At 35.4% G+C, this 15,072-nt stretch overlaps 1 protein-coding gene and 1 non-coding gene across 6 annotated transcripts in view; one reads left to right on the forward strand and one right to left on the reverse strand.

Annotated features, from left to right (window-relative positions):
- AFF4 (ALF transcription elongation factor 4) overlaps positions 1-15,072 on the reverse strand; it is a 96,864-nt gene that overhangs the window by 19,794 nt on the left and 61,998 nt on the right. For all 5 annotated transcript variants that reach the window (XM_028168097.2, XM_057538839.1, XM_057538833.1 and 2 more), the window contains 10 exons: positions 14,363-14,411; positions 12,074-12,128; positions 11,581-11,618; positions 10,996-11,158; positions 9,430-10,347; positions 6,326-6,414; positions 5,480-5,720; positions 1,176-1,270; positions 498-561; positions 248-384 (listed from right to left, as the gene is read on the reverse strand). In XM_028168097.2, coding sequence (XP_028023898.2) covers positions 248-384; positions 498-561; positions 1,176-1,270; positions 5,480-5,720; positions 6,326-6,414; positions 9,430-10,347; positions 10,996-11,158; positions 11,581-11,618; positions 12,074-12,128; positions 14,363-14,411 — 1,849 coding nt within the window. The remainder of the gene's footprint in view (positions 1-247; positions 385-497; positions 562-1,175; positions 1,271-5,479; positions 5,721-6,325; positions 6,415-9,429; positions 10,348-10,995; positions 11,159-11,580; positions 11,619-12,073; positions 12,129-14,362; positions 14,412-15,072) is intronic.
- TRNAK-UUU (transfer RNA lysine (anticodon UUU)) lies at positions 7,656-7,727 on the forward strand. The gene has a single exon. It is a non-coding gene; the product is annotated as a tRNA-Lys (tRNA).

Raw genomic sequence — 15,072 nt, forward strand, 5'->3', positions numbered from 1 at the left:
AATGCGCTTGAATCATCCCAAAACCATCTCCCACCCCCGGTCTGTGGAAAAATTGTCTTTCACAAAACCAGTCCTTGGTGCCAAAAAGGTTGGAGACTGCTGCACTGAAGTGTCTAGTTCTCCTTATCCAAGGACAATAAAGGACTAAGGATCCTCTTTAGCTTTACTGTATATAATTATATTAGTCTTTTCCTAGAAGGACCAGAGAAATATTATTGCCAGTGATGTGGCAAGTCTTCCCACTTACTTGATGAGCTCCACCGTCTCTGAATACATAAGGAATGGGGATTTGGATTCCTGAGCATTTTTCTCTAATGCATTCCCACATTCAATGAAAGATACCACAGCATCAAGATAGTATACAGCTTTCTCAAACCTATCAGACTGAAGAAAGGAGAATAAAGGTAAATGAGAGCCACACTGATGTACTATGAGAACAAATGAAGATTTAAGTTAATTTGATTAAATATATAAATGTGAGAAGAATATTTACATACCAATGCATCTGCATTGTGCTTTAGCTTTTTTGCTTCTTGTAAATAATGGTCTGCTGAATAATTTCTGCAATGTAAATTTTTATTATAAGTAAAATGGTAAATATTTTCATAATACTAGTTCACTTTAGTCTCTAATATTCCTCAGTTTTCATGTCCTCAAGTAAAGAAAATGAACTATTACTAAACATTCAATTCAGTTTTTTCTGATGAATGTTTATATTGGGTTAAGAGCATAAATCATTTTGGCCAACTTGGCAAATTTTCTACTAGGAAAACAGAAATCAAACTCCCTAGTATTAAATGCTAACTTACCCAAGTTGTTTGAAAGATTGAGAGTAAACAAAATGTGGGTATGAAAAATAACCTTTTATCAAAATGGAGGGGAAAAAAACCAACATTGCTCTTACTTATTTAAGAAAGCCCTTATTTTAAACAGTAAAGTCAGCAGCAGTAAGATTCTACTGGAAGGTACATTATTCACATTCCCCATGAGAATCATGGAGTTAATAAGTTAAAGGAGCAATACTTGGACTACTAGGTGCCTTTCAAATTAAAATCTGAATATTCTGTGATCACAACACAATCAATTCTTCTGGTTACTGACAGAAATTAAAATGAGTTTTTTATATGCTGACTGGAATGATTTCTTGAATGCATAAAAAATCATATTTATCTCACCTGTCGTCAAAGGCAAGCTTCGTTCTCCGAGGCTTAGAAGCATCAGGAGTTGGTGTAGATGGAGGACAGTTAGAAGAGCTATTTGGAGCCTTTTCCTGACCAAAAAAATATATATAACTATGTTGAAAATTGTGAGATTAAAATTAAACTAAAAGTATTTGAGCCAGTGGTTAAAAAGCAAACAAAATTCCATTGTCTTTGGTAATTAATTTCCTTATTATAAAATATTAAAATTTCAGAATGTAAATGTCCTTTTTATGGAATGAGCCCATTTTATATAACCAAAAATATTCTTTCTAATATCAGGGGTCTACTATGTGCCAGGCACTGACCCTGGCACTTGTAAAAACATAAGGAAGACACAAACCTATTATCAATATAGCAGTACTACTTAAGACAAAATTTACTGGTAATAACTGGTCGATGAAAACAACAATAATATCTAACATCTACTATGTGCCTACTACTTACTAGGCACTCAGTTAACCAAGTACTTAGCACAATCTTTAATCCTTCAACAACCCTATGAAATAGGTACTGCTATTAGGATAGAATAAAAAGTAGTCTCAAGGAGGCTGAGTAACTCGTCCAAGTTCAAACAGCTTTTAAGCAGTATTCCTGGAAATTGGGCTTTAAGTCCAGATCTGTCAGATTTCAAAAGCCTGGACAGGGACTTCCCTGGTGGTCCAGTGGCTAAGACTCCATGCTCCCAATGCAGGGGGCCCGGGTTTGATCCCTGGTCAGGGAACTAAGATCCCACATTCTGCAACTACTGAGCTCGAGTGCTGCGACGAAGACCCAGAGCAGCCAAAAAAAGAGCCTGGACACTTTCTTAAATTTTATTCTGCCTCCTATCAACATGTCCATCCTGTCTCCTATCAACAGACCTCTATGCAATGGCTATGACCCTGTCCTCCCAACTGCTTCCCCATCCAGCCCTATGACACAATAATATATATTTTATTACTTCTGCTTAAAATCTATTTTAAAAAAACCATGTAACCACTTTTTTTTTCTTTTCTTGTAAAAGAGTGCTTCAGTTCCACCCATTACAGCTTCCTTCATCGGACGAATGGATAAAGAAGATGTGGCACATATATACAATGGAATATTACTCAGCCATAAAAAGAAATGAAATGGAGGTATTTGTAATGAGGTGGATGGAGTTAGAGTCTGTCATACAGAGTGAAGTAAGTCAGAAAGAGAAAAACAAATACAGTATGCTAACACATATATATGGAATCTAAGGGAAAATAAAGGTCATGAAGAACCTAGTGGCAAGACGGGAATAAAGACACAGACCTACTAGAGAATGGACTTGAGGATATGGGGAGGGGGAGGGGTAAGATGTGACAGGGTGAGAGAGTGGCATAGACATATATACACTACGAAATGTAAAATAGATAGCTAGTGGGAAGCAGCCGCATAGCACAGGGAGATCAGCTCGGTGCTTTGTGACCACCTAGAGGGGTGGGATAGGGAGGGTGGGAGGGAGGGAGATGCAAGAGGGAAGAGATATGGGAACATATGCATATGTATAACTGATTCACTTTGTTATAAAGCAGAAACTAACACACCATTGTAAAGCAATTATACTCCAATAAAGATGTTTAAAAAAAAAAAAAAGATGTTTAAAAAAAAAAAAGAATGAAAATAAAAGCCCTGTGATTTGAGAAAATGCTAAGCTCTTTACACAGTCTGCATGTTTATGAAATGGCTTCCTAAATACTGTTGCAATCTAACATTACTTGGACAGCTTTCCCTCTGTTTTATAAACAGATCTACAAGTGCCTAAGTTTAAGTTTATTGATGGAAAACTGAAGTTTCTGAAAATAAAAAAAAATTACCACGTGTGGTAAGAGATGCTAACTAGTTTTACTGTGGTGATTGTTTTGCAATATATACATATACGTAATCATCATGTTGTACACCTGAAACTAATATAATGTTATATATCAACTATATCTCAATTTAAAAAAAACTGGAAGAACTTCTCTCAGTGAGCAATAGGACAAACTGACAAAATATCAGTCAGCATACAGAAGGTGTGAAAACATGATTAATCTAACTGAATTATATAGCTCCCTGTCCCCAATTCATGTGGAAGACACAGTCTTTTCAAACAAATATAGAACATTACAAAAATCTACCATATACTATGCTCTTTTATAAAGCAACTCTTAACAAATATCAAAAGATTGCTACACGGAGATCACTTTCCAGCCCCATTGCAACTAAGGTAGAAGTACTAACCAAAAGACAACTAGAAAATCTCTATGTTTGGAAAGTGAGTAACACGTTTAAATAACTCTTGGATCCAAGATGAAATCAGAAAGGAAATTAAAATCACTTTTAAACTGAGTTATAAAAATATTATATACCAAATCTTGAAGATGCAGCTAAAGCAGTATTTAGAGGAAAATATATAGTCTAACTGCTTATATTAGAATATTAGAGAAAAAGGACTTAAAATTAATTTAAAAAAACTTGAGCTAGGTATCAATCTTTAAAAGTTAATAAACAGAGCAGCAAAACAAAAAGAAATTAAAAGGAAATTATAAAGCATGTAAGTTAATGAAACAGAAAACAAAAATAAACTACAGAGAATAAAGACAAAGACAGGTTGTTTTTTTGAAAAGACAAGTAAAAGTGATAAGGCTCTAATGAGACTGATCAAGGAAAAGAGAAAGATGGCACAGAAAACTAATACTAAAAATGAAAGAGGATCATAAGTAGCAATATTATAGATATTAAAAACATAAGAGACTATAATGAACAAAATTTATGCCAACATATTTCAAAAATTTGATATCAGCAAATATCTAGAAAAACAAAATAAAAATTATATGTAATTTTGGTTTTTCACGTTATCTAATTTTTCTTTAGTTGATATGGGAAAGAGCATATTTTCTAAGTTAGTTATAGAATTTTCTTTAATAAACCCATATATAATTGCCTAAACTGGAACTGCCAAGACTAACATTAACAATTTTAACAACTGTTAAGTGCCACAAGATCTTGAAATCAAAGGGGTCAGGGCCAATGCATTTTATATTTTGTTGATAACAACAAAATACCAAATAACTACATCTGATCCAAATGTTTCCTCATTATCCAGTAAGTTAAGCACTGGATAAAACACAAAACAAGTAAGATACAAATCCCTGCTTTCAAGAACCTGACAAACCAATAAGGAAGAGACACAGAGAGTGTTACCTATGAGCTAACAGAAGCCAAATGAGCAGGTGAGCTCACTTAATGAGTGCACTTAAAGAGAGAGAGAGAGACAGAGACAGAGAGAGAGAGAGAGAGAGAGAGAGAGAAGAGATTTAAAGAAAGAAGCACACAGGCCTGAAATCCTACAGTTCCAGGATGGGAAATGGAGAAAGAGCCAGTCAGGAGGTGGACAGAGAACTGGGACAGTGAAAGAGGCCAACAGAACAGGTTCCTCGAGGGCACTAGGACTAACTCTCGGGGGTCCAGCAGGAGAAAAAGTCTTCTGTATATCTCAATTGAGATGTTCACAATTTAAATTACCTCAAAATTTAAAAGATTTAATTACCACATTTAATAAGCACAACTAACTGCCTTTAACAGTCAATTTTTTTCAACTCTGAAGTCTTTGTTTATTTAAGTCACAAATAATTCAGTAAATTATATACTTAAAAATCTAGGTATTTTCTTAATTTTGTCAGGAAGTTTGCTCCTGATCAGAACACTTTAGAAAGCAATACAAATAACCTGGTAAACAAATTCAGGGTGAGAGCCTAAAGTATAGCCTTGAAAAAGCTTCTTTGATCTAATTACATACCCACAAACATTAACAGTATTCCCCTACATTATGATCATGCTCTAGAAATAATTCCAGTGGTAGCTCAGCTAAAGAAATATTTTTTTCTTCATGAAGCCAAATGGTTGCTTTATCACTTTATAAGTAGTATAACTTGCTTGTAAAAGCTAGTTCTAAAAAATCTAAAGTCCATTTAAAACCATAGATAAGAACCCAATCAGAACAACTGGAGCTATTTATAAATTTGATCATAATCAATTGTTTTTCCATAACCAACTTTTCCAATTATGGGTTTCTGTCCTAACTAATATGCATCTGGCCAGATGACTTCATTCCATGCATGGTCTCAGATCACTGCACAAGTTTATTAACAAGATTATGACATTTTGAGAATAAAAATGCACAGGTCTATAAAATTAAGATGTTTACAAAATTTTCAAAGCACAGTGTCACCTTGGAGAAGTCACATGGCAAGGAGATTTTTTTCAAAAGGCTCAAGCCCCCGGTGCCTTACCTTGACCTCCTTAGAGCTACTGGAAGTCTTCCCTTCAGTCCTCTTCTGCTTTGACGTGGAGGAACTGTTTTTGCTGCTGCCGCTATTTTCCTTGTTGCTATTATTACTTGACTTTAAGGAAGAAGACTGACTAATAGTCCTCTTCCGAGAGCCATGCTCTGTTTTTGGATCTTTTGAAGGAACAGGCCCAGCAGGAGAAGGCAACAAATCTTTTTCTTTAGCAGCACTCTGTTTAGATGACCTGCCAAACCAAACAAATGCCCTCATTTCTCCACACGGTCATACAGGAGTGATGGATTTTTTCCACTTGACTTTGCCTGCTTTCAAGACAAATTTGTTTTTCCCTATTTGATTACTAGAACACATGATTTCTGCAAAACAAAATAAAACTGTAAATTTCATGAGGGCAGACATCTTGTCTGGTGTTTCCCCCCATCATGGTTGTATACCCAGTGCCTAAACCTTGGCCTGCCACACAAGTATTCAATAAATAGTGGTTGAATAAATTAACAAAAAGATGAATGGTGAATGATGATATTAATGCTCATAAGCATCCTGCAAGTTATACCTAAGCTTGTCACCGAGCCTGAAAGTGGTAAAGCTTTACTTTCTTATCCTATAAATACCTCCTATTCCACTAAAAAAAGCAGAGAGGAAGATGTGACTGAATCTTAATTGCTTTTCATCCCAATTAGCTAAAAGCAAAACCTCCCACTATTTGGTATATGACTGTGTATAGATGTGTATGACATACACTTACTAAAAGGAACATTCTAAGAGCATGTTAGAAAGTACCCAATAGCAAATAACAGATTGACACACATGTAACATGTTTTGCAAACGTACTCTTTGTTGCTGGATGGCTTGTGGCCTGCCGAATTCTTGTCTTCCGTTTTGGGTTTCTTGCTCTCATTGGCTCTGTTATCATCTTCATTCTGCATGAAAAATAGAAAAAAAGCAGCTAGGTTTGATTTCTATTCATCAAATTTCAGTTTCCAGTACTAGTTACCCTCAAACAGTTTATCTCTGATAAACTTCAGAAAGAAGATAAATGTGAAGTGAAAGAATTCATTTAAATGATGCTCAATAAATTAGGTTTTAAGTCTGAGAAGGAGCCTCCTATTTTAGATAAGAAGAGCTGAAATGCTCCAATAGTCTTTTAGTGGCATCTTGCTAATGATTTGGGGAGGGCTGGGGATGAGATTATAATTAAGATATAATTCACATACCATAAAATTCCCTTTAAAAGTATACAATTCAATGGCTTTTAGCATATTCACAAAGTTGTACAACCATCACCACAATCAATTTTACGATATTTTCATTATCTCAAAAAGCACCCTGTTCTCCATTGGCAGTCACTCCCCATTCCCTCCACCCCCAGATCTGGCAATCACTAATTTACACATTTTGTCTTTATGGATTTGCCTATTCTACACATTTCATAAAGTGTAATCATACAATATGTGTGGCCTTTGTGTCTGGCTCCCTTCACTTAGCATAATATTTTTAAGGTTCATCTACGTTGTAAGATTTGTCAGTACTTTATTTCTTTTTATGGCTGAATATATGGTGGTATGCATATACCACATTTTATTTATCCATTCATCAAATGAGTTGTTTCTACTTTTCAAGTACAGGTTTTTGTATGGACATGTTTTCACTGTTCTCGGGTATATACCTATGAGTGCAATTGCTGGGTCATAAGGTAATACTACATATTTACTTTGTGAGGAACTGCTAAGCTATGTTCCAAAGTTGCTACATCATTTTACATTCCCACCAGCACTGCAGTTCTCCATATCTTCATCAATACTCGTTACTGTCCATCTTTTTGCTTATAGTCAAGCCTAATGATTTTTGAAAAACTTTTTTGGTGAAACAAAAGCTATGGGCCTGTCTATAATCCCCAAGCTACTTGCTTGATGAATTTAAGATTTCCTATTGACTTAAATATCAGGGCACGAATATTGCAAACTTTCTGCCGTAACAAAAGAATTTGTTCCCATACACAAATGATTAAAGTTGGACATGTGAAAACATGAGAAAAAGGAACCCACGTTCTTCATTATCCTTGGCTGGGTCTCTCCTCAGTACTATCTGCTTTATCTTCAGGAACTGCCCCTGACACTTAATTTTACCAAAGCAGCAAATCTCAAAAATCATCACTGGGAATTCCCTGGCGGTCTAGTGGTTAGGACTCGGCGCTTTTACTGCCGGGGCCCGGGTTCGATCCCTGGTCAGGGAACTAAGATCCCACAAGATGCGGGATCATCACCCAGTTTCCTGGTGATATACATACATTTTATAAAATCAAAATTTGACTTGTAGGTATTAATATAAAAAACCTGTGAGGAATATATGCCAGTGAGATGGGGAGGGAAGGAGATATGGGCCACTTCTTTTAGAGGAAGGGGATTTTTTATTGTAAGTTATATATATTGTAAAATTTTAAACAAAAGAGTAAAAAAGACTCACTTTCTATATTATATTTTAAATGTTTGAAAATTTTACAAGAACATGTAGTATCTTTTAAAGACAAAAGGACCATTTTTTTTATTCCGTAAGAAACACCTTAGTTTTTTAAAGAGCAGAACTATCATATACAAGCTCTTATTCATGTAATTCTATTAATTAAATCCCATAACCAAGTCCAGCAATCTGAGGCTGCGGGCTCTAGAGTCTAGCAGCTCTAAACAGCTTACTAGTTGAATAAAACATCCCTTTACTAAAATAATGGAAGCTCGTTAGCTATAGCACTGAAAGTAGTAAGCTTCAGTTTTCTAGAAATTCAACTTTTAAAAAATCTTCAACTTCTGAAGGTGCAAATAAAAAAGAAGTATTATTCTCGTTTGTCCAAATACACATCAGCAGCAGCACACAGTACTGTGGTTTTAAGAAAAAAAGAGAGGACAAACCTCTGGCTCACTTCATTTTAAGAAAATGCTATATTCTTCCTATCCTCCTACATGAGATTCTCAAGGTCAACTGGGATTGGAGTTTTGTTCTGAGTCCACCTGGCACAGCCATTCTGGTATCTATTCTGTCCACCTGCTCATGTTTTCAGTCTTCTACAATCATATTCACACATATGTATCAGGGGAAATTATATTATTCTTCAATACAGATTATTAAAATATACTCTCCTGTAAACATGTCTCACTAGAGCTGAAAGATCAAGCTGTTTTTTCCAAAGAATCTCTATCTATATAGGTAAGTTTTTCAGCTCTTTTCATTATGTGTCTATTATCCTCCAATCACAGATATCCATGAGTTTTCACATTTCCTGGGTCTAAAAAAAGCTGACCTTAAAATATATACCAAGCTTTGTCTCTAAACCCAAATTATCTTGGAAGCATTTAGGGATGAGAGCTGGCAATGTGTCAGCAGATGTTTTTAGTTCTGAACTTGCAGAAATGGGCGTTTGAAAGGTAAAAAAGCTACGGCATAGCTATGTACAATGGATTGGTGAAATTCTTAAGGACATGTTAAAATTGGTGAGTCAATTCACTAGCTGGAATTAGTAATTTAAAAAGTGTGATTTGGTCTGGGTATACGAGAGAAAAAAGTGTTCGGGACTGTGACAACCTGAAGAGTAAATAATCCCAACTAAAGACACTGAAAACCAAAATTTTAAGATTGCTGTGAAGGCCAGTTTGCAATCTCTGCTTCACTCTCACCTCTATACTGGCCAGCACACATCATGAACAGAAGCACTGGCTCATTTCTTATTTGATTAGAAACTATAATTCTTTACTAAAGGAGACAGGAAGAGGCACAGTGGTCTTCAAGGGACTCTTGTGTCTGTAGCTTCTTTGAGGCTTTAGGCTCATCTCTATTTTCCCTCATAGCTGACTCAACTAGCTATTTTTTGGCTTACTGAGATTTCCATTGCATTCTAGATGCTGATGTTCAAAAAACAACAACAACAACAAAAACCCTTTACAAACCTTATGTTTCCTTTTGCCTTTGTTGGAAACTTTTTCTGAGGCTTGTTTCTGAGCCTCTCTTGTGTGCTTTTCTGGAACATTTTTCTTTTCCCCCTTGGGTGTCTCTGTTTCTTTGTAAGGCTTTCCTGGTATTCTAGTCAAGAGATTCAGGTCAATCTTCACAATAAGTGGATACCTGTCATCAGGCTCACTGAGGGGTGAAAGAAGTTCCTTCTCTTCCATAGGAGAGAACATTCGTTGCCGAAAAAAGCTATCTTCTTCCTCCACTGAGGAGGGCTTAACGGGAGTCCTATTACTCTCAGGGTACTTAGGAGTTTGTGAGGAAGGAGGAAGGCTCTCGCTTTCATCTGAGTCTGAGGATGAGGTATCTGTTTCTATGATTTCCCTTGACTTCTGGGAAGATTTACTTGTTGACTTGTATTTCTTTTTCTCTGCTGAAGGTCGAGGGGAAGATTTGGACTCCTTTTTTATATTGGGTTTCCTTGAGCCTTTGGTAGCTGCTTTGTGTCTGCTGGAGGGCATGCTGGTAGCCATGTCTACAGGGGTTTCACTCTCTATCTTCAGGCCTCCGCGGGGCTCTTCAGCAGCTGCCTTCTCAGTCTTTTTGGGTTGTTTTTTGCCTACAGTTCTCCTCTGTGCTGTGCTGTCACTCTGTGCAGGAGACTTCTGCCTCCCACGCCCACTCTCTGATCCCTTTTGGACAGTTTTGGAGTCTCGTCCAGGAGTAGCAGAACTTGTTTCTTTAGGACCACCTGGATCAGTATAGCTATTCCCTGTGCCCTGTTCTCGGCCTTCCTTTTTATAGCCTTGAGATGATGGGATATTACTGTCCACAGAAGAAGCTGGTGACACTTTATGTGGGTTCACTTTATTCAGCCAATTATCAAGTTGCCATTTGTTTGTGGGAGGTGGTTCAGGCTGAAAAACAGAGAAAGAAGTATGCTTTTTCAGTACTGAAACTTTCTCCTTCCTTTAAAATCTCAAGGAAGAGGGAAAAACATAATGCCTAATGCCACAAAGGCATTTGTTTTTCATTGTTCTGACTGAACCAAAGCAAAAGGCTAAAAATACTAATAGCTTTAATCACTTGAATGAGAAGATAAGCTTAATGTTATATATAGCCTTTAATTACTGAATATCCCTGTCAGGAATCCAAATGACCATACAGTACATTTAATTCCAGAAAGTAAACAAATGATGTAGGTACCATAGAGATTTTTAACAACATTTTATCAACCTACAGTGAATTTATACTATTTAAGACTTTTTTTTCACCATAACTAAATAACATGAATTACCAGGTTGAAACAAAACCCAAAGTAAATAAATCCAATATTTTAGTGACCTGAAATATGACCGCAAATGTTCCCTAATCTAGACCAAATATGTTCCCATAACAAGGACACTGAAGTATCTAAATTTCCTCCAAGATACACAGTTCAGTTTCTTTTTGTCAGAATATGGAATCTTCTTTTCTTCAGTTTTATATTTGAAACTCGTCTTAACTGGCCATCACCAGGGGCCTTCAGAGGGCCTATGGAAGGCATCCCCTTGCCCCCTTCTCACCTCAGGAGATGCACTCTGGGATGGCTCATTTGCCTCACTGTCACTGGAACTACTTTCACTCTCTGAGTCAGATCCAGAGCTGCTTTCAGATCCACTGTGGCTGCTAGAATCATCCCTGGAGTTATCTGCCCCTTCACTATTATGGTGTGAAGGTTCAGAGTTACTAAAAGAGATAAAACATATAAATGACCAAAAGCTTTTTTTTTAAAGAGGGACAACAGGTAAGCATTCAAATCTGACAATGAACTTTATTTAAAATGTTTACTATTTGTTAAGCTTTTACAATTCTATGAATCTAGAACTTCATTATAAATGAAATAAATACTTCCTTAAAAAATATCTGAAACGCGGCTCAGCCATTAGTACTTACCTTTAAAAACCAGTTTTACTGTGGTGTAAATTACACACCATAAAATTCACCCATTTTAAGTATACAATCCAATGATTTTTAGTTAATTTACAGAGTTGTAAAACCACCATCACAATCGATAGTATTTACTTTATAAGGTCAATTACTCTATCACTACACTGTTATCAGATTGACCCTTCCACTCTAAATAAAACAAGAAATAAAAGGATGCCTACCTTCCAGGTGTACTCCTTGGCATTGTCTTATCACAATCCTAAAATTAAAACATGAGAGGAAATCTGTGAATGAATAAATAGTACTCTATCTGCTTGATGTGAACAATATCTGAAATCTTAATAGAAAAACTGGCTTCTCTAATGTATGCATCAATGGTCACTTAACACTTACAAAAATACTGTTTTTTACCTAAAGAATAATTGCCAGGATAAGATTAAAAGCTGTGTTACTAGTTCTTCTTGTCAACAATCTCATGCTTCACGAGTATATTCTGATATATGATAAGTATTAAGAAAAAGCCAGTTTTTTTTAAATAAGAAAAAAATGGAGGTTTAAAAACAAAGCGGAAAACTATAACATTCTAGTGTCAGACAGCAGGAAGGAACTTATTTTAAATAACTGAATCATAAATGTATTATTCAATTATAATTCTTATAAAATACAATGAAAACACTGTATGAAACTGGCAAAATTATATAGTAGTAGACATACCTGTTCCCCATCACTGTCTTCACTGCTGCTTAGTTTTAAGTCATCTTTTAACATACTAAAAGGAAAAGGCAGAAAGGATTATTATTTTTGGAACTTCATCATGGCATACCAGAGTATTAAATATCTACCAATAATTCTAGGAATAATCACTGTGGTAGCCAAAGATTTACTTGAAAAATAAAGAAAACAACAAGTAAGTCTTACTCTATCTGGTTTGGTGCACATCTAGAGTAAAAAATTAAGAAAGGTGGAATTTAACAGTTTTGGAAGCTCACTTTTCCATAAGTACAATATTCATCTTTCTTTTCTAATTAAACAAAAGCTACCTTCCACAAACTCTTATACTCACTTATGTTATCTCTAGCTTTTCTCTAATTGCATATACATAAACTCTTTCATTATTAAAACAAATGACCATACGCATACCCAACAGTCCACTAGAGAAATATAACTCCTAAAAGGAAGGAAGATAAAATGAAAGCATCAGCAATTCTCTTTCACTGTCCCCAGTGTTTCATGAAGAGATATGTACACTTGGGCGATTGTGAAAACCAGAACACACAGTCAAAGTTCTAGTTCATAAATGCTTTGCTATGAAAGACGACTGATCCTTTCAGATGTAACAATTCTGGGTAAGAACCTTGGTTATACAAGAGACATAACCATGGATAAATTAAAAATAAACTCCAATCTCCAAATCTTCCTTGATCAAAAAAACACAAATAAATACTGTAAGTTGATAGTTTCTGGAATTAGTGTTTGAAAGTAAAATTACAGATTTAAATTTTCCTTAAGGCCATAAAATCAAAATCAAAATTAAAAACTGAGTAATGAACCACAAAACACTCCTTGCCTTTTTACAAGAAAGGAAAAATTAATACAAAGCTTAGGAAGAACTACAACTAGAAAATGTTTAATTTCTCATTACCACTAGCTCCATTTACCTTTCTTCTTAAAATTTCATGACAGTCTCCAATCAGGGGAAAGGAAATCTTCTTTCACTCCAACAACTACTTATACTCTCCCTTCAAAGCTTAACCTGAGTTTCTAAATCTGATCCCAAATTCAGAGTATCACATAAAAGATCACCTTGAAACAAAGTAACCACATGATTACACGAAAAGTGTTCTTAGGATGACCAATTAAGTGGGACAGAGAAAAAGAGTTTTTTCTTTTGGAAAAGGGCTTAGTGCATCTTTATGACTGATTTCCTGTAAAGAAATGTACTTACTCTGAATTCTCTCAGCCCTTACGCTTTAATAATGGCAGCTCAATGAACCTGTTTACACATGTGAATACGTCAAAGCTTTTACCAGACCGCTCAAGGTCCTTCATGCTTTTTTTCTGTCAGCAACCAAAGTGATATGCACATACATGGTAAGCTCCCATCAGTGTTCTGCCCATGAATAAATATGATAAATAGGAATTTACATAATTTGAATTCTTCAGCAGTGAGGCTAAACTGCTTGCATTCATATATTTTCATTCTCAGTTCCCACTATGTTTAGCTGAAGAGGCTGAGGTTATCAGTATAGACTGTGGTTATGGTATAAAGCTAGCACTGTGGCCAGTTTTCTTTAGAATTTTGTTTTAATCACTGGGTTAACTTGTGGTCTCAGGAATTCAGTAGTTAGTTCATTCTTTAAGCTCGGAATTTATTATCATCCAATATACCACCCTATCATATTTTGATTTATTGGGTTGGCCAAAAAGTTCATTCAGGTTTTTCATAAGATGTTATGGAAAAACCCGAACGAACTTTTTGGCCAACCCAATATATTCCTGGGTCTACCTACAAAATAAAAGTAGGAAAACTTAGACAGTATGAACTATGTTGCTTTCATATTCTACACTTAGTGGCCAAATGGAGGGCTTACTAAGAAGAATCCTATATTTTTTCATGTGTTTTTTTTTTATTAAAAACGAACTATCAACACACACACTTCTGAAAGATGAGAAAAAAGTGCAATTGCAGAGCAGGGGTAGGCAAACTATGGTCCACAAGCGAAATCTAGACCTATTTTGTAAAGAAAGTTTTATTGGAACATAGCCACACCCATAGTCTATGGCTGCTTTCATGCTACAACTGCAGAACTGAGTAGTTGATACAGAAACCATTTGACCCCTAAAGCCTAAACTATTTCACTATCTGGCCCTTTACATAAAAGTTTGCCTACCCCACCTTAAAAGATTAAGTACATATTTCTAAGTGTTGTTCTAAATATTGATACCACAGTTAGACTTTTAGCAAAAAAGACAAACATTAAACTTACTAAGCAATAAACTTACGATTTAGACTGGTGCCCATTGGAAGTTTTAGAAGAAGGATTATATCTTTCTGGAACAAAAAGAATGCAGAAATCAGCAACTATAGTATGGCTACTTATATTTTAAAATATCTATCAATATAACCTCAAAGAAATATAAATCAAAAAATTGGGATAAAATTCTTCATCCATCAAGTTGGTAACACCTTAAAATGCAATAATATGAAATACTGGTGGAAATAGGCATATTCATATGTTATTTGTAGGGCTATAAACTCATACAATCTTTCTGGAGGGCAATCTGATAATATTATCTTACCAATACTGTAAATGCACATATCCACTGACCTAGCAATTATAAGGAAAGGAATTTACCTTACAGGTGTATCTAGAGGAATACATAAACACACAGACACACACAGACACACAGACACACACACACAGTTTATTATAGTATGGTTTGCAACAGCAAAAACTGGAAACCAGTGTCCATCTACAGGGGACTAGATAAACAAATTACGATACTTTCAACAATATAACACAATTTTGTTTTTAAAAATAATGAACTAGAGCTTTATACTGATATAAAAACAGTTCTAAAATAAATTAAGTGAAAAATACAGGTAATAAAGAGTAGGTGCAGCTTATGAGCCCGGTTGCCAATAGGGAGCTTTGGGGAGGGAGAATGGGGGAAGGGGAGAAGTAAGGATGAGACATTCTTAAAAGATTTTA

This window comes from Balaenoptera acutorostrata, chromosome 2 (genome assembly GCF_949987535.1).
Source record: "Balaenoptera acutorostrata chromosome 2, mBalAcu1.1, whole genome shotgun sequence".
NCBI lineage: Eukaryota > Metazoa > Chordata > Mammalia > Artiodactyla > Balaenopteridae > Balaenoptera > Balaenoptera acutorostrata.